The sequence below is a fragment of the Lepidochelys kempii genome, chromosome 3 (assembly GCF_965140285.1).
Source record: "Lepidochelys kempii isolate rLepKem1 chromosome 3, rLepKem1.hap1, whole genome shotgun sequence".
Lineage (NCBI taxonomy): Eukaryota > Metazoa > Chordata > Testudines > Cheloniidae > Lepidochelys > Lepidochelys kempii.
Genome location: NC_136382.1, coordinates 3,659,841 through 3,685,103, shown reverse-complemented (window position 1 = coordinate 3,685,103; position 25,263 = coordinate 3,659,841). Strand labels below are relative to the sequence as shown.

The window sequence follows — 25,263 nt, the reverse complement described above, 5'->3', positions numbered from 1 at the left end:
GCACAGCCTGAAAGATTCCCGTACGACGCTTAAGACCCTTGCTCTCTATGTCCCAGCCAGGACCAAGTTTAAACCACAGCAGACTCCCACCCAGGCCACCCATTCCCCCTTATAAAAAGTCAAGGGACTACAAGAAACGCCTGCAGAGGCAGTCCCGGTCTGCGCCCCAGCCTGGACCCTCCAAGGGTAAACAGGCTGGAAAACATCCGTTTAGACGGGATGCCCAGGGGCGACTTAACAGGTCACACCAGGGATCCACCCGCAATAAAGCTTCCCTTCACCGGCCGGTTGCGTGCTTCCCTCCCAGAGTGGTCGCAGCTGATCTCGGACCGAAGGGTCCTCAAGACCATCTCCCGGGGCTACACCCTCCAGTTTACCTCTACCCCGCCCGCCCACCCACCCTCCCTCCCCGTCCCTCCTGGGGGACCCCTCTCACGAGACCCTGCTCAAGCAGGAGGTGGGACAGCTCCTTGGCCTAGGAGCGGTGGAAGTGGTGCCAGTGGAGTTCGGGCGCAAGGGGTTCTACTCCCGCTACTTCCTTACCCCGAAGGCCAAAGGGGGGGCTCAGGCCCATCCTGGACCTGCGAGGCCTGAACCAGTACATGGTGCAGCTCAAGTTCCGCATGGTTTCTCTGGCCTCCATCGTCCCCTCCCTGGATCCCGGGGACTGGTACGCTGCCCTCAATCTGCAGGACGCGAACTTCCACATTCATATATTGGAGGGACACAGACATTTCCTCCATTTCACGGTTGGACAGGAAACCTACCAATTTACAGTCCTCCCATCTGGTCTGCCCACTGGTCCCAGGGTATTCACAAAGTGTATGTCTGTGGCAGCGGCCTACTTCAGACATCGGGGGATCCAGATCTTCCCCTATCTCGACGGCTGGCTGATCGAGGGCAGCTCCAGGTCGCAGGTGCAGGATCACGTGGCACTCCTCCTGTCCACATGTGCCACTCTGGGCCTGTTGGTAAACAACACCAAGTCCACGTTAGTCCCAGTGCAGCACATAGAGTTTATTGGGGCAGTTCTGGACGTGACATCGGCCAGGGCCTCCCTCGCACCGGACAGGTTCGAGACCCTAAGGAGCTCATCAGCACAGTCAGAAGGTTCCCCGTGACCACAGCCAGAGCATGCCTCCACCTCCTGGGTCATATGTCGGCGTGCACATATGTGGTTCACCACACCAGACTCAGGATGCAGCCCCTCCAGCTCTGGTTGGCCTCAGTGTTCTCCCAGTCCAGAGACAGGATGGACAAAGTCGTCACTGTGCCCGAACCGGTGATCGCCTCTCTGCGATGGTGGTCCTCCCTGGGGAACATGCTCCATGAGGTCCCGTTCACGGGCCGGCCCCCATCCGTAGAACTGGTGTCCGACGCGTCAGATCTGGGGTGGGGAGCCCATGTGGGGAATGTTCCGACCCAAGGTCTGTGGTCCACGCAGGACCTTGCCCTGCATATAAACGTCAAGAGCTCAGGGCGGTCCGTCTGGCATGCGCGGCCTTCCACTTGCACCTGGAGAGCAGAGTATGTCAGGCTTCTCACGGACAACACGGCCTCAATGTTCTACATCAACAGGCAAGGCAGGGCCTGTTCCTCAGCCCTCTGCCAGGAAGCCCTCAGGCTGTGGGATTTCTGTATAGCCCACGACATTTGCTTACACTTCTCCTCTCAGCACGAGTGGTCTCTTCACCCAGGAGTGACACACAGGCTTTTCCAAACATGGGGCGCTCCCCAGGCGGACCTGTTTGCGACTCGGGCCTACCTGTCAAAGTGGTCTTGGTTTTCCTGGTGGGCAGCTGATGGGGGTGTTTCGCCTGTGGCTGCTCCGATTCAGCTCATTTTGGACTACCTCCTTCACCTTAGAGCCCAGGGCCTGGTGCCCTCATCCATCAATGTGCACTTGGCGGCCATATCGGCCTTCCATCCGCCGGCGCAGGGCCACACAGTGTTCCCCCATGCCATGACTGGCTGATTCCTTAAGGGTTTGGATCATCTCTTCCCATTTTTAGGCCCCCAGTCCCGCAGTGGGACCTGAACTTGGTGCTGACCAGGTTGACTGGTCCCTCGTTTGAACCGCTAGCTACATGCTCCTGGTTGCACCTCTCGTGGAAGGTAGCCCTCCTGGTGGCGCTCATGTCTGCCAGAAGGGTCTCGGAGTGCCAGGCTCTGAGCCCCCATCCACGGTATTCCATAAGGATAAGGTCCAGCTCCAACCACATCCTTCGTTCCTCCCTCAAGGTGGTCTCCGCCTACCATACGGGTCAGGACAGTGGTGAGCTGGAGCCGGTACGCACTGGTTCACGAGAACCGGTGGTTAAGTTTAGAAGCCCTTTTAGAACTGGTTGTCCCACAATGGAGAACCGGTTTTAAAAGGGCTTCTAAAGTTAACAACCAGCCAAAAGTGGCGCCTTAGATGCCGACTCCGTGGGTGCTCCAGGGCTGGAGCACCCATGGGGAAAATTTGGTGGGTGCAGAACACCCACCAGCAGCTCCCCACCCCACGCCCGGCCCCAGCTCACCTCTGCTCCGCCTCCACCCCTGAGTTACATTCCGCCCCGCTCTGCTTCTCCGCCCCCCCCCCCGGCTTCCCGCGAATCAGCTGTTGGCGTGGGAAACCGGGGAGCTGAGAAGCAGGTGGCAACTTCGCACTCAGGCCCAGGGAGGCGGAGCGGAGGTGAGCTCGGGCGGGGAGGGGGGTGCGAGGAGGGCCGCCCGCGCCGCAGCAGGTAACCCGGGGGAGTGGGGGGCACAGGGGAACCGCTCCTGGCCCCAGCTCACCTCCGCCTCCCTAGGCCTGAGTGCGAAGCTGCCGCCTGCCCCGGAGCACCCACGGAGTCGGTGCCTAAGGTGCAACTTTTGACGTAATCAGTGGGGAGAGCGGCCGCCCCGCCCCCAGCTTCACTACCCCGGCCCCAGGAGCCAGAGGGACCTGCTGGATGCTTCCTGGGAGCCTCCCCAAGTAAGCACCGCCAGGACTCCCCACCTCACCCCCCGGCAGGTCCCTCTGGCTCTTAGAGGCGGGGCGTGGTGGGCACCCACTATGGTGGCCCACAAGACCCTCCTGCCTGGTTCCAGGGGCAGTCAGGGGACAGAGGAGGGGGGTGGATGGGGCAAGGGTCCCGGGGTGGGGGGGTGAGGAGGGAACCAGTTGTTAAGATTTTGGCAGCTCATCACTGGGCCAGGAAATTTTCCTGCTGGTGCTCTGTCCAAGCCCCGTGCGTCCAGTGAGGACTGCCGCCTCCACATGCTGGATGGGAGACAGGCTCTGACTTTTTACCTGGAGCGGACTAGGCCGTTCAGGAAGCCCTCGCAGCTGTACATCGCTTGGCCGAATGCATGAGGGGTCGGCCAATCTCCACTTTGGCAATATAGCTTAGCTATGCCACACTCCAACCTGATCTTTACCAACCTGGGGAGCCTGGACCATCGAATTCATTGGACACACCAGAGACGAGGCTGGTCCTGACTCTCACTACCAAGTCTCCGGGAAGGGTGTGAGCATGCTAGTTTACAGGCATGTCTACACTTACCTCTGGAGCGATCGATCCATCAGGGGTCGAATTATCACGTCTAGTGAAGATGCGATAAATCGACCGCCGAGCGCTCTCCCGTCGACCCCGGTACTCCACCGAAGCGAGAAGTGTAGGCGAAGCGTAGGCGGAGTCAACAGGGGAGCGTCAGCACTCCACCTACCGCAGTGAAGACGCCGCGGTAAGTAGCTCTAAGTACATCGACTTCAGCTACGCTATTTTTGTAGCTGAAGTTGCGTAACTTGGACCGACTTAGCTCACCATCCCCGCTAGTGCAGACCAGGCCTCAATAGTCTTTTAGAATAAGGGACCACGGACCATAGAATTGTTTACTTCTTTGTGACTCCATGTTTTATCTCTTTGATTATTCTTTCATTCATTTTAATAAAGATCTTGAAACGTTGGTATTGTCCTCAGGATAAGTGTCCTTGCCACACACCCCGAGGGTCTACTCAGGACACTGAACTCTCCGAGTTCCCTAATCCTTTAGCCCGAATTGAGACAAGAACCTAAATATCTTCTGGTCAGATCACTGGCGAGCCGTAATACACTAGCCCATAAATTCAGGTCAGCAGTAACTGGGTTTTTCTGGGAGGTGGGAGCAGGATAAAAATGCACGGAACAACACAGGAGCGGGGGGCAGGGGTATTGCAGGGCAAGACTGGAGCAGGATTAAAAAACAGCCCAGCACAGGGCTCTAGTCCCATCCTTGGGCCACTTCTGAGAACTGCGTATGTTACTGCTCTCCACCTGCATCCTGTTTGGTCTAAGGTAGCGGCTCTTAACCTTTCCAGAGTACCGTGCCCCTTTCAGGAGCCTGATTTGTCTTGCGTAACCCCAAGTTACCCCTCACTTAAAATCTACTTGTTTACAAAATCAGACATAAAAATACGAAAGTAACACAGCCCACTGTTCCTGAAAAATTGCCGACTTTCTCATTTGTCTGTATGAAATTTCAGTTTGTACCAGCTTCCCTAGTGCTTTTTATGTAGCCTGTTGTAAAACTAGGCAAATCTCTAGCTGAGTTGATGTACCCCTGGAAGAGCTCTGCGTGCCCCCAGGGGTATGTGTACCCCTGGTTGAGACCCACTGGTCTAAGGGGCTGCTTTTGGAAGTTTCGCAGCCGGTCCAGGCAATATGCAGTTGTGTTTTCTGTAACAGGACTGGTTTTTCCACGTGCTAGAACATGAATCCTGAGATTGTTAGGGACGCCGCTGAGCCTCATCAGGGCTGGGGCAGAGCTGTGGTACACGCCCGGGGGCAGCTAGTGGAAGGGTCCATCCGAGACAGCTGGTGCTCTTCCACAGTCCTAGGACAAAGTGGCCAGCTACCCCAATTACTAAGTATGCACTGAGGTCATATGGATCCTACCCACCCCCAGGGTCAGCCCTACACGAAGGACAGAAGACCTCCAATTAAGCCTAAGCACAAGGGCTGAGAGGACCTGTGTGCTCGGAGAAGGCACGCGTAGTCACTGACAAAGAACACCAGGAGTCCAGCACAGGGTCCAGGTGACAGACCCACCTCAGCAGCAGACAAGCTCCTGCCACAGACCCACCGTGAGAACAAGCGGCTGTGTAACCGGAAAGGCTCGGAGGCGGCAGACACAGGCAGACGTACAGGAACAGACGGAATAACCTCCTCTCAGAGGGTCCAACCTGCCTCCCCCAACCTCCACCATAGACTACTGCTACAGGGTTCATTAAGCGCTTGCATGATACTTTATTTGCACTGAACATCCCAAAAAGCCTGAAGCTGTAACAGCAACTTCTGGAAGCAGCATATACCAACCCCCTCAGGTGACCAAAATACGGACTTTTCGTCTCCCTGAATCGGGTCCTTTTACTAAGGACAGTAAATACAATTCAGCCTCTTACCTGCACTCTTCTGTGTCACGTCATAGCCGATTCTGACATTGATGCACCTGGGGCAAGTATGTGCCTCCGTTTCCCCATCTGTATAATGAGGATACAAACCTACCTTCCTCACAGGGGTGCTCTGAGGACTAATTAGTTAATGTCTGCCAAGTGCTTTGAACATGCAAAGTGCTACGGAAATGCTATCATCATTTACATTATTAACGATCCCTTTCATGCATCACACATACTTTAGAAAAAGGCCCTGAGACACGGTTAGTACATTTTGGGGGCTTGTTTAAAAAGGCTACATTTGAGCAAGAAGCAAGTTAGAGCAGAGGACTGAGCTCCAGGACTCCTGTGTTCTGTTCCCAGCCCCACCCCCAAGTCACCGTGCCTCAGTTTCCCTGCCTGTACAACAGACAGCACGCATCTACCTGCTGCTTCACAGAGGGTTGTGAGCATTCTGTGGTACCTGTATCAGGTGATTAGCAGCAAAGTGTTATGGCAACAGGACAGCTAAGAAATAGCCGTATCCCACGTTGGCTTCCCCTTCCTCCCTCTGAATGAAGGGCAGCTATAGGGTGACCCTGCCTTGCTCATACTCCTCCATTCTCCCCTCCCTCCAGGAGAGAGCAGCCTCTCCCCTGAGAACCCTCCCTGATGCTCCGGTTCAACCCCTCTCGTCCGACTGAGCTCTTCGAACGTAGCCACGCAGGAGCTGCCATCCCGGCTGTCCTGGATAGAGGGCTCTCGCTGCCTCTGCCCCAGCTCCGCACCCCCCAGATGGCCGACACACAATGCTATTAGACAGTCCTTATCTCACGGTTCTCCCACGGCGCTGCCGGGCCCGGTCCGTTCCCCTCCGGGAGGCTGCTCTGTCCTGCTGCGGGCAGGGATCCTGCAATAAATGGCATGTCTGTGTGCTTGTATCAGAGGAATGGGGGGTACTGGACTGAAGCACACTCTGACCCCTCTCCACCTCTGCCCCCCACCATCTAGGCATGGCCAACTCCTGGGACTCTCCTTCCTTCACGAGCCTTGCTCATTGCTCCCCAGGACTCTCGTAACCTCCTCCCCTTCTGGATCCCCAACATCTCACTGATACACAGCCTCACCCCTTTCCTGTAGGCTGACATCAACCTTCTCCCCCCCGGCTCTGAACGAATAGGGACTCCCCATCACAGCTCACGCCGAGCCCCTCCGGCTTCTCCTTCACATCCTGTCTCCTTGGCTGCCTCCTCCCACTCCTGGCTTTGCATCTATTCCATGCCAACCCCACAGGTGTGGGATGGTCCCACCTATCTAGCGGGCATCCTCCCTGGACTCCTCCAAGTCTCTCCACAAACCCCGCTGCTCCCGGTCTGCTCTCCAGCCTCTGCCCTGGGAGTGCGCCGGGGGAGATGGTGTCCCGCAGCCCGTTGTCAGCTCAGCAAAGCCCCATCTTGCAGCTACCTCTCTGTACATCTCCCGCACGCAGGAGGGGGTTGGGAAAAATCACATGGCTCATGAGAGACTTAGCCAGGCATCCAAGAGGATGCACCGGTGCATCCGGCTACCAAGGGTCTCGTACACAGAGTCAGCCCAGCCAGGGCCATCCGACCCAGCAGTGCAGGCAGGAGAACCTAGCGAGCAGCCCCCAAATGCAAGAACTGCCCCGCTATTTAGCTACGTAGCTTTACAAAGCACCCGATGGAGCTGACTTCAGAAACAGGCTGCCTGCCATTGTCGTTTGCAGCGTAGGTATAGCCGTGTTGGGCCCAAGGTATGAGGGACAAGGCAGCTCTGACACCTTGCCCGTCCATCCCATCTCAGCCCTCCAGGCCCATCTGCATGAGCCCAGCCCACCCCACCTGCCTCTGGCCACGGTGCTGAAGAGCAAGCAAAGAACTGGAGCTGCAGGTTAGGGAACTTACCTGCTCAGGCTTGGGAGAAGGGTCCGGTCCCTGGCTAATCGCTGCCAATGGCCGGCCCCTTCACCAGGCCTCATGCAGCGCTCCAGAACCCCACGCGCTCGCTGAGCTGGGGGTCAGGCAGGCATCTGTACACTGTGCTAATCCCCCACAACCTCCAGGCGTGCTGGAAGAGTTCCTAACCTGCCCCCAGAGCACCGCCACCACCAGGGCATGCGACTGATGCAGGGCTCTGTCGGCCACCCACTCCCCTGCTGCATGTGACCTACAGCTAGCCACGATGGCCAGCAGTGGCTGAGAAGCACTTTTGTCACTTCCCTGATGGCACCCAGGAGGCATGGGCTACCCTGCGCTCCCGGGGGCACAGCACACGCAGCAAATAAGCACCCCGACTTTCACAATAAGCCAAAATACAAGCTAATCCCATTTCAGAACAAGGCAATCCCTGAGAACCCCAACACCCTGTGTAGCTAGATCCCCCCGGCCTGCAGTCTGGGACTGTGGTGGGCCCGCTGTGCACCCCGACTCTCTCCCCCACTTGCCCCTCCTTGCCGGGAACCGATCAAAAAAACAGAAGCAACAAGCTACAAGCCAAACAAGCAAAAAGCCACAAGCCAAAAACTAGCCAACAAGCAACTCACAAGCCAATTAAGCTAAAAAACAGCCCAATTCCTGCATCTTTTTGTGGGTTTGGCATGACCGGGGCACAGACGTGTCAGCTCCGGTTCCTCGCTGCAGAGAGCTCAGTCAGGGCTGTGGGCCTCCTCTCCCTTCCCCTCTGTGGGCGACCCCCTTCGGGCTCTCAGCCCGACCCTCTGCCGTCTCAGCCTCGCGAGAGCATCCAGGTGGAATGTCTCTGCGCACAGTGGTTCAGTGAGGAGCAGATGCTGGAGAGAAATGGGCTTCACCAGTAACCCAAGGCTGCCAGTTCCAGGAGGGAGACAGCATCTGACCCTTAAAGTTGGGGGCCCTGACAGTGAAGCCTGAAAGCGCCATGTCTGATCCCGTGTGGACAGAAGCCTGGCGAAAAGCAGCCTTGCATCTTCTCTCCAGGCCCAATTAAACCAGTTTCTGTAATAAGGGCAAATGCTTTAAGTGCCGTTCTAAGCCTAAGGATCAATTCTTGTGATCAGGGCCAAGTTTCTAACATTTGGGTTTCTCCAATGGGCTGGCCTGCTTAGGCAGATACTGAGCCCGAGGCAAACCAACCCCACCACGGGCCTGCACACCTGACTGGTTTTTCAATGTAAGTTAAACGCAGACAAACATGTGTCCATGAACTGGAGCGTCCCGCCCGTGTCTGTCTAGGCCACACGCACGTACAATGGGAGGAGAGCAACTGCCTCTTCCTCCTTAAACCTGGGAACGCCAACCAAAGGCATCCTGCCCTGTGGTCTTCATCTCCCGCCCCGTCTCTCATCTCGCGCCCCCGACGCTGACTTTATGCACTCTGCTCTTCCTCCATGCTCCACTCGCCTCCTTCTCCCACTCCTGCGGGCTTTTCTACGCCTCCCACCCCCAAACGCCGTCCCTGCAGCTCAGTCCCCCCTGAAGACTCACTTCTTCCCTCCTTCGGGCTCCCCAGCAGGTCCCATCTGTGCCGGTCGGATTGTAGGCCCCTGGGACAGGGACTCCGGCTTCTGGTTCTTCTTCAGGGTCAGACTCGACATCTGTTCTTAAAAAAACAAAAGCCAATGCCCGAGCTGTTCCCAATTCCCCTCGGTCCTAACAGTGCCTGGGAGGGAAATTGACTAACAATTCTGAGACTGTCTCCAAATTTCTGCAGCAAAAGCACAGAGGCACAAAGCCGCAGGATCTGATCAGGACAGGGGGTGGGTGGGGAACACAACAAAACCCCCAACCACAGAACCACACCATGGACCCATCATGCCATGAGCCAAACAACCCCCGACCAATCCTTTGTCCGTTGCAATCCTTCCTCCCCACCCTCCATCTACAGATGGCAAACTCGTCGGGGCCAGGACTGCTTGTGACGCTGGAAGACCAGGTGCCAGCTGATGCCAAGGCCCCTTGGCCACACTGAAATGCAGAGCTGGAAACCAGTCTGGCTCTCCTGTTTGTTAGCATTGCTAAACCAGGTATTAGGGTTATAACAATGTGGTTAGTGTTTCTGAAATGCTTGTGAGCGGCTGCCTGTATTAATCTCGCTCATGATCTCTGTATCCCACGCTGTAAGTGAATATTTACGTGTTTGCTCTAAAACTATGAATCCCCCCCCCCCGCCCCCGGGCAGGAGAGAAGCATTCCCAAGTGTGAAGTGCTAGCTTACCAGAAGAGGTGTCATCTCTTCTCCATCACAAGAAGGCCACAGACACTAGGCAAGCCATTGTGGACCACCAGTGGGCCGAGGACTTGGTTGATTGCTCCCACCACACCCACGAAGAGGAGACCCGCACAAACACTCGTCCCATCAGCGTGAGCTCTGGGGGGAAGGGAATAAAAATCCCTGTCAAGAAGACATTGTTATTCCTACACTGCAGGACTTCAAGGAGTGGGTAAGACTTCTAAGCAGAAGCAAGAGATCCCTGTCTGTTTACCTTCAGTTAGCCCCAAAGGCCATAAAAACAGCCGTACTCAGTCAGACCGGCAGTCCATCTAGCCCACTATCTTGTCTTCCAACAGTGGCCAGTGCCCGGTGCCCCAGAGGGAATGCACAGAACAGGGAATCATCAAGTGATCCATCCCCTGTCACCCAGCTTCTGGCAAACAGAGGCTAGGGACACCATCCCTGCCCAGCCTGGCTAATAGCTATTGATGGACCTACCCTCCATGAATGTATCTAGTTCTTTTTTGAACCCTGTTATAGTCTTGGCCTTCACAACATCCTCTGGCAAGGAGTTCCACAGGCTGACTGTGTGTTGTGTGAAGAAATACTTGACCTGAATATTGCTGTGATTCTTGATGTAACGGACCATCTATCACAAAGGCAGGCTCACTGGGTGGCATGATAGACCCGATTCCCAGGGGGACTGTCTGGGGCTCCATGGTTAGGCTGTTATAGGGCTCCAGGAGCTCACATGTGATGGTTGGTGAAATCTAAGTACAAAAAAACACAGCTAGTTGGGGTTTGTGCCCTGGTTCGTTGCAGTCTGCTCTGAGGTTGGCACTCATATTCATGAGCTCTAGACAGCTTGACATTGTGTCTGTATTTTTATGGCAGTGCCTGGCACAATGAGACATGGTTATATTAGAACTGGAAAAGGTACAGAAAAGGGGAACAAAAATTATTAGGGGTATGGAACGGCTCCTGTGTGAGGAGAGATTAAGAAGATTGGGACTCTTCAGCTTGGAAAAGAGACAACTAAGGGGGGATATTATAGAGGTCTGTAAAATAATGACTGGTGTGGGGAAAGTAAATAAGGAAGTGTTATTTATTCCTCCTCATAACACAAGAGCTAGAGGTCACCCAATGAAATGAATGGACAGCAGATTTAAAACAAACAAAAGGAAGTATTTCTTCACACAACGCACCGTCAACCTGTGGAACTCCTTGTCAGAGGATGTTGTGAAGACCAAGATATTAATAAGGGTTCAAAAAAGAACTAGATAAGTTCATGGAGGACAGGTCCATCAATGGCTATCAGCCAGGCTGGGCAGGGATGGTGTCGCTAGCCTCTGTTTGCCAGGAGCTGGGAATGGGTGACAGGGGATGGATCACTTGATGATTCCCTGGCCCGTTCATTCCCTCTGGGGCACCTGGCATTGGCCACTGTGGGGAAACAGGACACTGGGCTAGATAGACCTTCGGTCTGACCCAGTATGGCCGTTCTTATGTTAACATCTGAAGGTCCTCCTGGAATAGAAAGGGGCAGTAATTTTAGAGAGAGACAAGCTGGGGGACATAATATTTTTCATTGGACCAACTTCTGTTGGAGGAAGCAACAAGCCTTCGAGCTCCTTCAGTCTGGAGAAAACAGGCAATTTCAATTACTCTTCCCAGGGCACCTATCGTGTCTTTAACTTGTTTTGCGGGCAGCACATAACATGCTTTGGGCATTCAGAGATAGAACCCAAATTCAGAATCCTAGCAATGAGCTTTTCCAAAGGAAAGTGCAAACTTTACCCAATCTACCCACACTTCCTCCATAAAGGTGGGTTTTTTCTACTGGGGAAACTGAGGCCCAGGGAATGAGCAACATGAACGAATGAACTAGATTAAAATGTATTGGCAAAAGGATTAGTAGAGGCAGCCAGGCTCAGCAGTGCCACAGTACAGATCTGGAAAGTCAGCCTTGCAATCTTTTGCCTGATCTCTTGGTCCACCCATGGCATTTCCAAGCAGACACTCAGGACAAGGGATTGTTCAATGGGCCTTTCACAGCCAACTGTGCACAGACCTCCTTGGAGTCTGTATTCTAGAGTGAAAAGCAAAGCCCGGAGACCTCGCTGAGCCCTGCATGCTGTCTCCTGAAACTGAATACAAGCAATCAGGGCTTTTAAGCGACTATAACATCCGCCATGGCACTCAGGACACAGTCCAGGAGCAAACCTGGGCATGCAGCCTAGACCCAGGATGGGACTCCAACTCCGCGTAAAGCTCCAAGAGAACCAGCAGCTCAGAAGCAGATTGTTCTGCATCAGCCCCTCTTCTCTCAACTGCCCTGGTCACAATCCAAGGGTCACGTCACCAGACACCACCACCACCAGGTCTCACATCACAGACAATCAAAGGTGGCACCTGAACCACACCCCCCACCGGCCCAAGGCCTGACCAGCTCCTTCTGCAATGAAAGCTCCTAACACGCAGAATCCCAGGCCTCTTCTGTGCAGAGCTGCTCTCCCCACAATTGTTCCCCGCTGAATTTCAAAGCCTGTGACCAATACAGGTAGCACGAGCTGAACTCCCCCTGGCTACAAGCCACTCTCATAATAGACACCAGCCTGCAGAGGGCCCACCTGAAACCCCTTTTGCATACCAGCCTAACCCTTGTGCTGAAGTATCTGTCCCAACCCATACTGAGTGCAAACACCCCGATTTCTTTCCCCACACCTGGAGAGGAGCTGTGAGTAGTTCGAAACCTTGCACCTTCCTCCAGCAGAATGTGGTCCAGTAAAAGATAACAGTTCACCACCTTGTCTCTCCCATAACATTCCACCCTCATTTATTTTCCAGGTTGCCTAAAGCCTGGTCTCCTTTCCACTGATTTTAAACATCAACAACTATAACAACTCTTTGACTTACATGTACACACTCATTCCTGGCTGGTGTCCAAAGCCCCACCGGCAGAGTGGACAAAAATCTATGTTTAAAAAATAAATCAGATTTGTAGTTCATTTGGATTTTTGTATTTAAATTAAATGCATCTGTTTTAAAATAAACCCATTTGGCACAAACTTACAACAGTCTATTCAAATCATTTACATTAAATTAAAAACAATTAACGTTAGGCCCTACAGGGTTTGCTACCAAATGTTTAGAGACAGTGAAATCACTGAACTGATGGAAGTCGCTGTCTGAGCATCGGGAACTAGAGTTTGTCGACGTGCTAAACCCCAACTTTTGACAGCAGTAGCCTCTTCTGCTAGTGCAAAGAGAATATTTCCTTCATTTTAGTTCAGCCAACAAGGGAAGTTCAGTGACTAGTTCATGCAAAGTTACGCACTGGGGAGTTGTTTTCCTCTTCCAACCTATGACTAACAACTCGCTGTGAGAGGATGAGAACCACTAGTTCTAAAATCTGGACACACAGGACGACCAGAAACAGTTCCATTCACTAACTGAAGATAATATTCTTTTGTTTAATAAATCTGTTAGTTTTAAATGTAAAATGTGGTTTGATATTCTCTTTTTCTGAGGTGTCCGGCACATCTGAGGTCGTTTTATTTAACTAATAAGACCAAATATAATTTACATGCTGGTTTTGCACATTTGTAATAGAATTCCAATTTCCATCCAAATAGAGCTTGAAACAAACCCAAATAATACAATCATCTAGTAAAGAAGAAATGCACCATTCATCATTTTCCTAATGTAATAAAAGATATAAACACTATGAATTGAACAAATGTAAGCTACGTAAATCCTTAAATAAATGTGTGTAGATACAGGGGTAGCAAAAAAAGGACCAAATTTAGTGTAAAGGCTCTATTTAATTGCAAATCCACACGTTTTAATGGTTTAATCAATTTGCCCGTAGGAAAAATAACTGAAGTCCCTAATGCAAACCAAGATTAAAATCAGTGATTTAAAACAAAGTTCCCTGCTTGTTGATTTAAACTCTAATCAGAATTGGTGCTTTCAACTGCTTGGATTTAAAATCAATTCACCCTGTACAAGGCCTAACCTGTCACGTGGCCAGGTGATTTTGGGAGGCCCAATCCGCGATCCCGTCAAGGGACCGGACTGTCACTAGTGCCGACCTCTGAATCCGGGAGCGCGGGGCCCTAGGGGACCCCTACAAAAACCCACCAGAGGTTGGGCTACAGAAGCTGGGAATTGAGCATGTGCCCAATACAATTGCAGCAGCTATTCCTGGAATAAACTTTTGTTGTTTTTAATCTAAGTTCAGTGGGGGCAACCCCCCCCCCCCGCAGCAATAGGTGCTCCCCGGGATTCTCTGCAACTAGCACAAGCTTTTTATAACCCCCAGCCAGCTCTCCCCGGGGGGTCTGTTCTGCAAGGAGGGGGGTCCTTACATTGCAATGCCCCCCCTTGCTCCCCCACCCGCGCTCAACAGGGCTCTTTGCACCGGCTCTTGTTTTCTTGGAGAGTATTTCTGCCTCTGCTAGTGCCTCCCCGCACCTGCGGGACTCCCTGCGGGTTTGGGGTAAACGTCCTCCCAGCACCCCGTCCTAATTGCCACGACACTGGGGGGGGGCTGCTTGCTGGGGGGCTGGCATGGCCCTCACGGGGCTTCTCCGGGGGACCTGGTCAGGCCCAAGGCAAGCGGGGCCAGCCTGCCCGGGGCACGTTGCAAACGCAGATTCAAAGCTCCTTGCAGGGGCCCCAAGCCGCAGCCCACCCCCCCGGCTCCACCACCCAAGGGACCTACCTCCGCAGGCCCTGGCTGCAAGGGGCACCCCCGGGGCGCACGGTCTCTTTCCCGGGGGGCTGGGAGCAAGGGGCTGCAGGGGCCCCAAACTCCTCCGCTCTCCCTTCCCCTGCAAATACAGCCCGCGGCTGGGCGGCCCCTGCTCCTGCCCCCCCGGCCCCAGATCCCTTTCCCGGGGGAGGGCGGAGCAACCGCGGCAGAAGCGAAGCCTTCGCACTTGAGCAGCGAGCGTGATTCTGGGGGGGGGGGCAGACAGAGCGTCCAGCCTCGCACGGCTGTGCAAAGCCCCTCCACAGCCCCCGTGCAACGCCAGCCAGCCTCTGCTCGTGCAAAGCCCCTCCACAGCCCCCGTGCAACGCCAGCCAGCCTCTGCTCGTGCAAAGCCCCTCCACAGCCCCCGTGCAACGCCAGACACCCTCTGCTCGTGCATTGCCCCTCCACAGCCCCCGTGCGACGCCAGACACCCTCTGCTCGTGCATTGCCCCTCCACAGACCCCGTGCGACGCCAGACACCCTCTGCTCGTGCATTGCCGCTCCACAGCCCCCGTGCGACGCCAGACACCCTCTGCTCGTGCATTGCCCCTCCACAGCCCCCGTGCGACGCCAGACACCCTCTGCTCGTGCAAAGCCCCTCCACAGCCCCCGTGCAACGCCAGACACCCTCTGCTCGTGCATTGCCCCTCCACAGCCCCCGTGCGACGCCAGCCAGCCTCTGCTCGTGCATTGCCCCTCCACAGCCCCCGTGCGACGCCAGCCAGCCTCTGCTCGTGCATTGCCCCTCCACAGCCCCCGTGCGACGCCAGACACCCTCTGCTCGTGCATTGCCCCTCCACAGCCCCCGTGCGACGCCAGACACCCTCTGCTCGTGCATTGCCCCTCCACAGCCCCCGTGCGACGCCAGCCAGCCTCTGCTCGTGCATTGCCCCTCCACAGCCCCCGTGCGACGCCAGACACCCTCTGCTCGTGCAAAGCCCCTCCACAGCCCCCGTGCGACGCCAGCCAGCCTCTGCTCGTGCATTGCCCCTCCACAGCCCCCGTGCGACGCCAGACACCCTCTGCTCGTGCATTGCCCCTCCACAGCCCCCGTGCGACGCCAGACACCCTCTGCTCGTGCATTGCCCCTCCACAGCCCCCGTGCGACGCCAGACACCCTCTGCTCGTGCATTGCCCCTCCACAGACCCCGTGCGACGCCAGACACCCTCTGCTCGTGCATTGCCCCTCCACAGCCCCCGTGCGACGCCAGACACCCTCTGCTCGTGCATTGCCCCTCCACAGACCCCGTGCGACGCCAGCTTTTGTCCATGCACTGCCCTGTCACGGACCATACAACGCCCGAGGTACCTGCACATCACCTCTCACAGGAAACAGCAGCACCCCGCACTCAGACTCACCCAAACGGCCGCAAAACCCGGCAGCTTTGCGAAGCAGTCAGCGTCCACGCAGTTCCCAGGGCAAGCACCAGGGGCGCACTTCTCCTACTGCAAGGAGCCCTGGGCAGGGAGCATGTGGCTGTACCCTCTGCTTGCACTGGCCCTCCCCGCACTCCTCAGGCCAGCCCTGGGCAGAGTGGGGCCACCGCCGCCGAGCGGAGTTAGTTGCTCGCAGGAGAGGAGGGCATTTGTTTGCCCCTCCGCCAGCTCTGCTCAGAGCAGCTGCAGGGAGGTCTGTGTTCAGCCCCCGGCTGCACATGGATTTTCATCCATAGCTCTCAGAGCACTTTACAAAGGAGGTCAGGATCATTACTCCCATTATACATATGGGGAAACTGAGGCACAGAGAGTGGCCCTCCATGCCCAAGGTCAGCCAGCAGGTCAGTGCGGGAGCCAGGAACAGTCATAGGGTTGCCAACCCTCCTGGATTGGCAGGAGCCTCCCGCAATCGGCCTCGGTCTCCCGGTGGCTATTGAAAGCAAGCCGGGAGATTTTAATAGGTGGCTAAAAGTTCCAGGGGCTAATGCAGGCTCCATTCCTGCCCTGGCTCAGCATGGCTCCCAGAAGCGACCGGTACAGCCCTCTAGTTCCTAGGCACAGGGGCAGCCAGGGAACTCCACACGCTGCCCCCGCCCCAAGCACGGACTCCACAGCTTCCGCTGGCCGGGAACCACGGCCAATGGGAGCTGTGGGGGCGGTGCCTGCAGGCAGGGGCAGCACGCAGAGCCCCCATGGCCACCGCTGAGCCTACGAGCCAGCTGGTCGCTTCTGGGAGCTGCCTGAGATAAACACCGCTCAGCCAGAGCCCGCACCCCTCACTCCTTCCTGCACCCCAACCCCCTGCCCCAGCCGTGAGGCCCCTCCTGCACCCAAACCCCCTCCCGTACCCCTTCCTGCACCCCAACCCCTGCCCCCAAACCCCCTGCCCCAGGCTCAGCCCACAGCCCCCTCCCTCACTCCAGCCCAGCGAAAGTGAGTGAGGGTGGGAGAGAGCGAGTGACTGAGGAAGCTGGGGATGGGGCCTCACAGAAAGGGCCTGGCCTGAGGGAAGGGCCAGGGCAAGGGTGTTTGGGTTTGTGCGGTTAGATAGTTGGCAACCCTAGGAACAGAACCTAGGTCTTCCGTCGCCCATTTCTCTATGCACTAGGCCCCACCGCTCAGCTCTGTTCCCTGGTTTGCACCAGCTGCTCCTTCCACAGAGCGGGTGGCTGGTTATGGGCCTGGGTCCAGGCCTCTTTGCCCTCTGCACCGAAACACCACAGCTGCCCTGGATGAGCTGCTGCCCCTCGCCTTGGACCCACACCCTGCCCCTGCCGGCAGGGGAGCCGAAGAGACCACGGCTGGTGGCTGATAGTGGCAGCCAGGGAGCGAGCCGTGCTCCACCTCTTGGGGTTGCTCGCTGCTCCTGCACCGATGTGTTATGCAAATTACCTAGTTAACGTACAACCATGAACTTCAGCTTAAAATATCAGGCTTCACTGCCAGTGGCCGGGAAAACCTGGCCACGAGGGGGCTGGGAGCAGGGTATCAACGCCCCTCTCACGGGACATGGTTCTCCTTCCCCCCAGGCCAGGCCCAGCTCCCATTCTGGGGGATCTCCTTGGGGTCAGGAGCTCCATGGCCGCCGGGCTCCCAGCACGGGGTACGGTGGCTCACAGCATTCTGAATATCAGGGCGGAACCCCAAACTGGAAGCCAGTGCAGAGGGGAGTGCCAAGGCCAGGAGGGTGGAAGAGAAAAGGATCTGAAGCTGGGTAGAAAAAGCAGAGAACAGCAGCAGTAAAGAGTGAATGGCTTTGGGCTAAGACCCAGTTTTGCAGGTGACTGTGCTCGAGGCACAAAGTCATTTGCATCTCTAATTACGGCAAGCCCGATTATTGCTGGCACTGTTTGGAACTCAGCAAACTGGGGCAGTCAGGTCTGCTCCCAAGCCTGGCTCTTGTTCCCAGAGGGGAGGAGGGGAAGCCTGCTTTCTGACAGTAAACATTAGCGAGGGTGAAGGAAAATCCAGCGGGCGGATTCATTCTCCTCTGGTGTAATGCGTGCGACGGGAAAGGAAGAATTTGCCTCATACATGGGGAATGTAGAAGCAGCAGCGTAATTGGGTTATTAGTGAGGCAAGTCAGGACTCCTGGATTCTGCTCTCATCTCACCCTAGACTTGCTGTGACACAGCTGGGCAAGTCCCTTACCCTCTGTGGCTCAGTCTCCCCCCACAACAGAGGGATACATTTCTTTACCGGCCGTGGGTGTTTTAGGGAACCTTTAATGGTCATGTAATACGAGCTAGCTGGACAGGACTCACATTCTTCAGCTAAAGTTCTGGGAGGTTGGGGGAATTTTAGGGCAATTGACTTTTGAACTGCAGGATTTTATAGCAGCTGGACTGCACTAGAACTAGGCTTCGTGCAGCGTGTTGCACTGCATCACCACCACCTTTGAGGCTCTCACAAGTGTGATGTTTCCGTGCACTTGCTGGAGACATGCCTAAGGCGCCCACCTTCTGAATGGAACCATTGGACTGCATATGCCGCAAGTCAAAATCATGAGTTGGGAGCATGCAACGCTTTCTTCCATCTGGACAGCACGCTGTGGAATTGGTTCATTGAGAGCTTCGGGGGGCTGGGCCCATGTTTTCTGTGTGTGTCTGTGTGTTCGGTTACTTGACAGCTGGCTCCTTTGGTCACTTCCAAGGGCGTGCATGCACTGGAGACGTGCACCTAGGAACCTCCGCCGGCTGTCTGATGTTGTGCCAGCCCCAACGAAGCATCTCCCACGGAGGGTGCATGATCTGACCCAACCAGACTGAACGACCCTCAAACCGATTCTACAGTTAAAAGGATGAGACCGCCTCTCTCAAGGCAATTGGACAACGGGTTCTACTGAAACCAGCAAAAACAGACGAGAAAACCACTAAAAGGCTTGGAAAATTTTATTCTTTACTGAAGTTTTATTTTCAATATTTATTTATTTTTTACAATAAATATTTATCAGCAACCGCCTTTAACAGGTTGGCATTCAAATCCACGGCAGTACTCTAAGCTCCCAACGAGAGGGAGGGAGAGACAGACACGGATCCTGATGAGAAACGCAGGTTTGGCAGAATTCTGCATTGACAAGACAATATTGATACTGTATTTTGCTGTTTAGTTAAAGCTCTGTACAATCAGTCTGCTTAGCGGTGACTGGTCCCGGCCAGGCTATGGGCTCACCTGGGTGGGATGTGACAGGATGTGCTGGCAGACCCACTCACTGCAGTGAAAGGGCACGCAGAGGCGCTCTGAGCAGTGATAGCAGGCCCCAGTCACACAGGGCCAGGCTCAGGAAGCACGATGGGTCCACATTACAGTTACTTGCCCCAGAAGTGTTTGTTTCTGTAGGCGGGGCGGTGAGGAGTGTCATGGGGGTTACTTCCCCCTTAGCCCAAAGAGTGAAGGGAGCAGGAGCAGGCAGTTGTATGCTAAGAGTCAATTAAGATGCCCCCTTCTTACTCAACAGACCTGCACCTAAGTGACAAGTCCCAATGAAAGTCAGATACTTTGGAAAATCCCACCCACAGCTACTAGCGTGAGCCTTTTCCATTCCAACGCCATTAGCCCTGCAGAGCCCGAACGAGGAGGGTTCTGCTCTGCTTTGCCTTCCGTTGTATGGGCGTAACTGAGGATAGGGTGTGACCTGCACTGTCTCCATTGCTGGGGATGAGCCGGGAAGAGCCCAGCTCGACTCTCAGATTGAATGAGCAGGGCTGGCAGGTAGAAGATCCATTTGATCTAGAAGCCTGGGAGATACAAACACGGAGCCCACAACGTCATTGTTACAGAGTCCCCTTCCAGAGCACTTTCAGCTCGGGCTTCCCGCCCACCTGCCCCCAAAGCACACCATTCGGTTTAGTTGACTCTGCACTCAGTTAAAGGCTGCCCTGGCAGGGGATGCGGTGTCAGAAAGAACTTCTTGCTGCCCAAAAAGCATGTCACACTGGACCAGTCTGACCAGCTGTCAAGTAATAACAAATAGGTCCTGGCAGAATGGAGCGAATGAGGCAGATTTATATCTGGAAACGAGACCATCACTCCAAACCAAATGCACCCGAACAATTAACGGGTTAGTAACGACTAGCACTACCTATTAATAGATCTTTATTCCTGGAGCATGTTCCGTAAGACGCCAGGATGGTGGCTGGCTGAGGTACAGGTAGCAAACAGCTTTCCTCTGGGACACAGGTCTGCTAAGAACGTGATGCGAAGTGATACCTCCCTGTTCTGTTACGTTTTTTCGCTGCTGCCATAAGACAGGAGACAGGTGGCACTGACAAGTCCCGCTGCACTGGTGGATTTTTCTGATTTAATCAAGACCTTGGTCAGCAGCAAAGAGGTTAAACAAACTTCTGTGGCAACCATGCTCCAAGTCAGCACACACAAACCACGGTCACCGCAGCCCTGGCCTGCTGCCACCTCCAATACAATGCTGTGAGGTAGACTGGGTACATGAGGCAAGCAGGGTACTAGCAAAGGCTTCCCTTGGCTACTACAGCCCTTGTCTGGTTTGCTGTCCAGCTGCATTTCAGCAAAGCGCAAACGAGCTCTAAGATAGCCCAGCTGATCTCAGCCCACCAGCCCAAGATGCCCCCAGTGAGCGGGCACACCACATAAAACGAACACCACCCATGGCAGAGAAAGGTTCTCCAGTGGCTTTCAGCAGGCAGATGATTTACCATCATCCCAGTGCTGCAGCACAAGGAAAGAGGAGCAGGTCTCCTTTACAAACAAACCAAATCACCTAAATCCAAGTTGTTTTTTTATGCCACTGTTCACCACAAGAGCTTCACAGCTGTTCAAGGTACGTGCCTAGGAAGCGGCAGTGCTGAGTGTATCTTTGAAGGGCAAGTCTACGTTACGAGGCTACACCGATGCAGCCGAGCTGCTGTAGCGCGTCTGGGGAAGACCCACTATGCCGACGGGAGAGTGTCTCCTACTGACAGCGCCAGAGTGGTCAGCGCTTAAGTCGATGTCACTGGTGTTGCTCACGGGGGTGGGGGTGTCTTTTGCGCACCCCTGAGCGATGTAAGTTACATCAACTTAAGCAGTAGCGTAGACCAGTCCTCAGCATGTAGGAAAATTCCACTGGGCCACAGCTTCCAAAAATGCAACATTTATAAAGATACAACAAATCTGATGGGTCACTTTGGAAAGTCACAACAGGCCAAAACATTCTCATCTGGGGGCTAAGGCTTAGGAGCCCAGACAGAAGACACCGGATTTTTAGAGGCCAGTTCTATCTAGGAACTTCAGTATGGACTGCAGGAGCCTAACTCTGGAAACCCAAGATCTGAATATTTTTGCCATAGTGACCAAACCCCCCCAAACTGCATGAATTACATTAGTCATCCATTTCAAAAAAAGCCATGAGATTCTGTGTTGACTGATTCCCCATCAGTACCCTAGATCAGGCAGCGAGCATGATAAATTCACAGATCAGCCACCATACAGGGCACAACAGGCATGGGAAGGCCAGGTACAATCTCAACACTGCAGTTCCTGCTTTCCCTATTGTTTGCACCCAATGGACCAACTGCAACAGAAATGCTTGTGAGGGACGCTAACTTGGACCACAACAGCTACTTTCATTAACATACCAGTGACTTCAGAGAGCTGTTAAACCTGCACGTATGCACCCCAGCTAAATGCATGTCCCATGAGCCAGATTTTACAGTCATGAGGGTGAACTCTGGGGGTTGGCAGAAAACTTTGCATGGGATTTGGGCAGGACGGGACTGCAGGCTTGGGGCAAAGTGCAAGCCTGCATTCCACACGCTCAAGACAACAGCATGGAAATGAAGCTGCATGTGTAACGAACCATTTTTCTGAGTGGAAGAAGCCACGCGATGGCATTTGTGTCCACTCCCAAGGCTTCCAACACTTACTTCAACCAAAGACCCCTAATTGCAGGAACGCGATGGGTCCAAGTGTCTTCAGCAAGCCACTGGTCTATTTTCAGTGCTCCGGCTAGTCTCTAGCACAGGAACAGGAGCAGGACATTATGGCAACCGGCTTGTGGAGATTTAAAGACAAACCGAGTTAAGACATGGAACAGTCCATTTTGAAGCCACTTATGTACACTACCTGACTCGGGCACATGGACAGCCTAGAGGTGTTATTCCCCAAGTCTCAGCTCTTCCTGCCAATATTCCAGGCTAAGGTACAATTTACCTCACTGAGTATTTCAGAGATTGGAACAAGGATGACCAAATCCAGCCCTTCACTAGAGAACGAGTTTATCTTTAATGACTGAATTAGGAGAAAACAACAGTTTTCTTTAAAAATAAACCAACCCAAAAGATTTGCTCCCTCACACACACACTTTTGGTGGGGTGACTGTGATTTTGTCTGTTTCTGATCGAACATGTAATTCCCCAGAATCCATGACATCAAGCGCATCAGTCACTACATTCAGATAAAAACTGCGCAAATGAAAACCGTTTATTGTGTTGGGGGGCAGAACGTGCCCAGAGAGCAGAATCGGACAGGTTAGAGTTCATCCTGCCCTCATCTGCCTGAACTCAAGCAGCAAAAACTTGTTTCTAGCATACCTTGATAGTAGATGATTTGCTAGCCCCAACATGCAATAAGTTAAGGCACCAAATTCCATGACTCCCCAAAGATAAGCCTGTGCACGTAAAAGGCAGCTCCAGGTTTTGAGACATCCTGCCTAAGAACATGTCAATAAAATGCATGAAGGCGTTTAGATTGCAAGTCCTGCTCTAGCTGCCAGCCTCCACACAACTGACAGGGTGTTTTTTGCAGGGTTTGTTTCCATGCGCGACCTAAAGGAACAGTTCAATGTACTACTCTGCAGCCAGAGGAACAGAGCATTAGGGAACTGAGCAGCCACTGCAGTCTGAACACTCGCAATGTTCATGCCACCCAAGTCCGAACACAGCAGTGCTGCCGGGGGAGTGGGGATGGGGAGAGGAAATGGCACCTGCGATAAAAGGAAATGCATAACATTCAGCTTCATGCTTGGGACCCTGAAATGTCTTCGCGTGACTAGTCATGGGGAACTGGCCCAAGTATTCCATGATCCATCAGCATGCAAACGGAAAAACCCAAGCTCAGCAACATCGCTGCCGCAAAGGTGGATTTTGCAGTAGGAAAATGTTCCACAGATAGTTAAACTGTGCGCCCCATTTTCAACGGCTGGTTTCAAATTCTTAATGTTTCTTGTGAACTACAAGTTAAGTTAATTTGCCCATAATTATATATTGAATTCAACAGTTACGAGTGTCAAAACTTCAAGCACAACCCAATTCCTCTGTACACCTAAGCTTTTTCTGTACAATGTCAGTATTATATATATAAGAGAGAGTAAGCTACTTATTTAATAAACTCCGAGGGGGGAATAAAAGGTTTTTTCCTCTCCCAGATGAACACCTTCCTCCGGTTCCTGACATACAGTCATGACACACTAACAAAACAACTAAAACGTGGTTAGTCCAATCGCCCCCACAGCCAAAACACATGATGGGAACACCTGGAGATGGAAGCAGTGATGATATTTTCCCACTTGAAATTAAATTCTCCCCCATGTGTCTTGCAGGGTGTACCTCTACCCGTCACTTATGATCTTGTACAGGACACCACAGTGAGAATTCGAATTCAAATTAAAACCAACCTATTTACAAGAAATGCTGTGAACTGACTTCTGGATGTTTTGTTTCATACAACTTGCATGACAATGATTTAAATTTACAAAAGAAAAGCGTTAAATAGTAATTACAGTTACGTTTTCCTAGTGCAGGAGACTTTTCACCCACAGAAGGAATACACCATGACCAAGATATTACTCCCCAGGTATGAATGAATTTGTTCCCACAATACATTATATATGAACATTCGTTGTGCTTGCTCGCTTCCGAGTGCAGCCTGTCCAGAGCCTGGGTTTAGGTTGCACTCTTCATTCAAGCACAAATCTTCATTAAATACAAGGAACAGAAAAGAAAAATCAGCACTCAGTCTTCACCACCACTCAATTAAATGAATTAAAAAAATAAAACCACTGAACACAAACGGCTTAACAGATGGTAAACAGAAAGATCTCACTGGATGAGATGTGTTGCCTAGTCATCGGGACAGGTGTGACCTAAATTAAATGAGAATATATTAAAAAAAATCACCTCTACTTTTCCCCAAATAAAATATCCACAAGTGTATATGCATGTCAGCTGTTGTAAGAACTATTCAGGTGCTTTTCCAAACTGTGGGATGCGCCACAATGCAGTTATCTGGAGCGGAGAGACTGCGTATATAGAGATCGTCCCACCCTTCAGAGGGACGTGCACACAACTTGTAGTTCATACTGCAAGTCTGAAATGAGACAAGCTCCATGTAGCATGTAATGACCCCCCTTTCCCCTGCAAGCCAACCCTCTTGCATTAAATGAGGTTGCACTGATTTATCAGAAGGGAGAATTTGGCCATCTGCTATTTTAGCTCTTGCAGGTGATTATAAGCCACCCTCCACCCCAAAATAACATTGCTCCTAAGAGCTCAAGTTCCCTTCATGGACTCGTGATTAAAGAATGCATGTGGCCAATGTATGGTTAACAAGAAGGATACTGTCAAGATATGGTCCCAGTTACCCACAGCTGGAAAAATGGGGGATGGGGGGGAAAGCTGCCTTAACCACTTAGTCAAACCCCTCAATTTCCAAATCATCCTAGTGGAATATCATTTGAAGCTTCTAAACAAACATTTTGCATGAATGGACGTGTGCTTGCACGCCGGGGAACTGCTCTAGCATCAAGGGAGAAAGGTCATCTGACAGGGTCTAACACTAGACAGCCGCGTGTGCGACGAAGACGTTCCTCACCGACCCTGCAGCTCAAACGTCTCCGTTACAGATGTGTTGAGGCCACTGCTACTAACTCAGCTGCCAGACTATTTTTGGTGACCATGACAGGTTTAGGCGCTCTGCGTTCTGAGCGATGCCATCCATGTTCCCAAACCAGCTCTACCAGTGCAGAGTTGGGGCTTGAGGGTGTTCAGCTAGTCTAATATACAGGAATAATTGGAAAGGCTACTCCCCTCATCTGGTTTCACCATAGGGCGGTATGTGTTTTCTCAATGGCAGTTGGGGATCTAGCCCCAGTACCAGCCCCAGCGTCTGTCCAGAAGATCGATGTAGGTCTGTGGTGATGGTTGAAGTTCAGGCTATTTCCAGCAGGTATTTACAGTACTTGTGCAGACTGCAGGCTGCTTTTTTCTTCTTCTACTTCCAGTCAATCCGTACTGGGCTTCTTTAGCGAGAAAGGCCGGATGTTGAAATGTTTGCTCAGCTGGCTTACCTGGGAGAAAGAGAGAGAGAGAGAGAGAGACATCAACTGCAAGCAATACATCCGCCAACATGCCTTCCACCTCTGCCTCAAACAATCCAGGGGACAAACGGAGCAGCTCAGCATTCGGGCCCAGGACCATAGGGATTTGGCAGAGTGCTGTATGTATGGGAAGGATGCATAGTACCTGCC

General features: G+C 53.3%; 1 protein-coding gene and 1 long non-coding RNA gene across 5 annotated transcripts in view; both read right to left on the bottom strand.

Moving 5' to 3' along the window:
• Positions 1-9,674: 9,674 nt before the first annotated feature.
• LOC140908091 (uncharacterized) lies at positions 9,675-14,412 on the bottom strand. The gene is made up of 3 exons (XR_012157747.2): positions 14,316-14,412; positions 12,506-12,563; positions 9,675-9,745 (listed from the first exon to the last, which is right to left on the bottom strand). It is a non-coding gene; the product is annotated as an uncharacterized LOC140908091 (long non-coding RNA).
• A 4,249-nt stretch (positions 14,413-18,661) lies between these two features.
• The window catches only part of SELENOI (selenoprotein I), a 58,770-nt gene continuing 52,168 nt past the window's right edge, over positions 18,662-25,263 (bottom strand). For all 4 annotated transcript variants that reach the window (XM_073335508.1, XM_073335510.1, XM_073335506.1 and 1 more), the window contains one exon: positions 18,662-25,083. In XM_073335508.1, the coding sequence (XP_073191609.1) occupies positions 24,967-25,083 (117 nt within the window). In that variant the 3' untranslated portion in view covers positions 18,662-24,966. The remainder of the gene's footprint in view (positions 25,084-25,263) is intronic.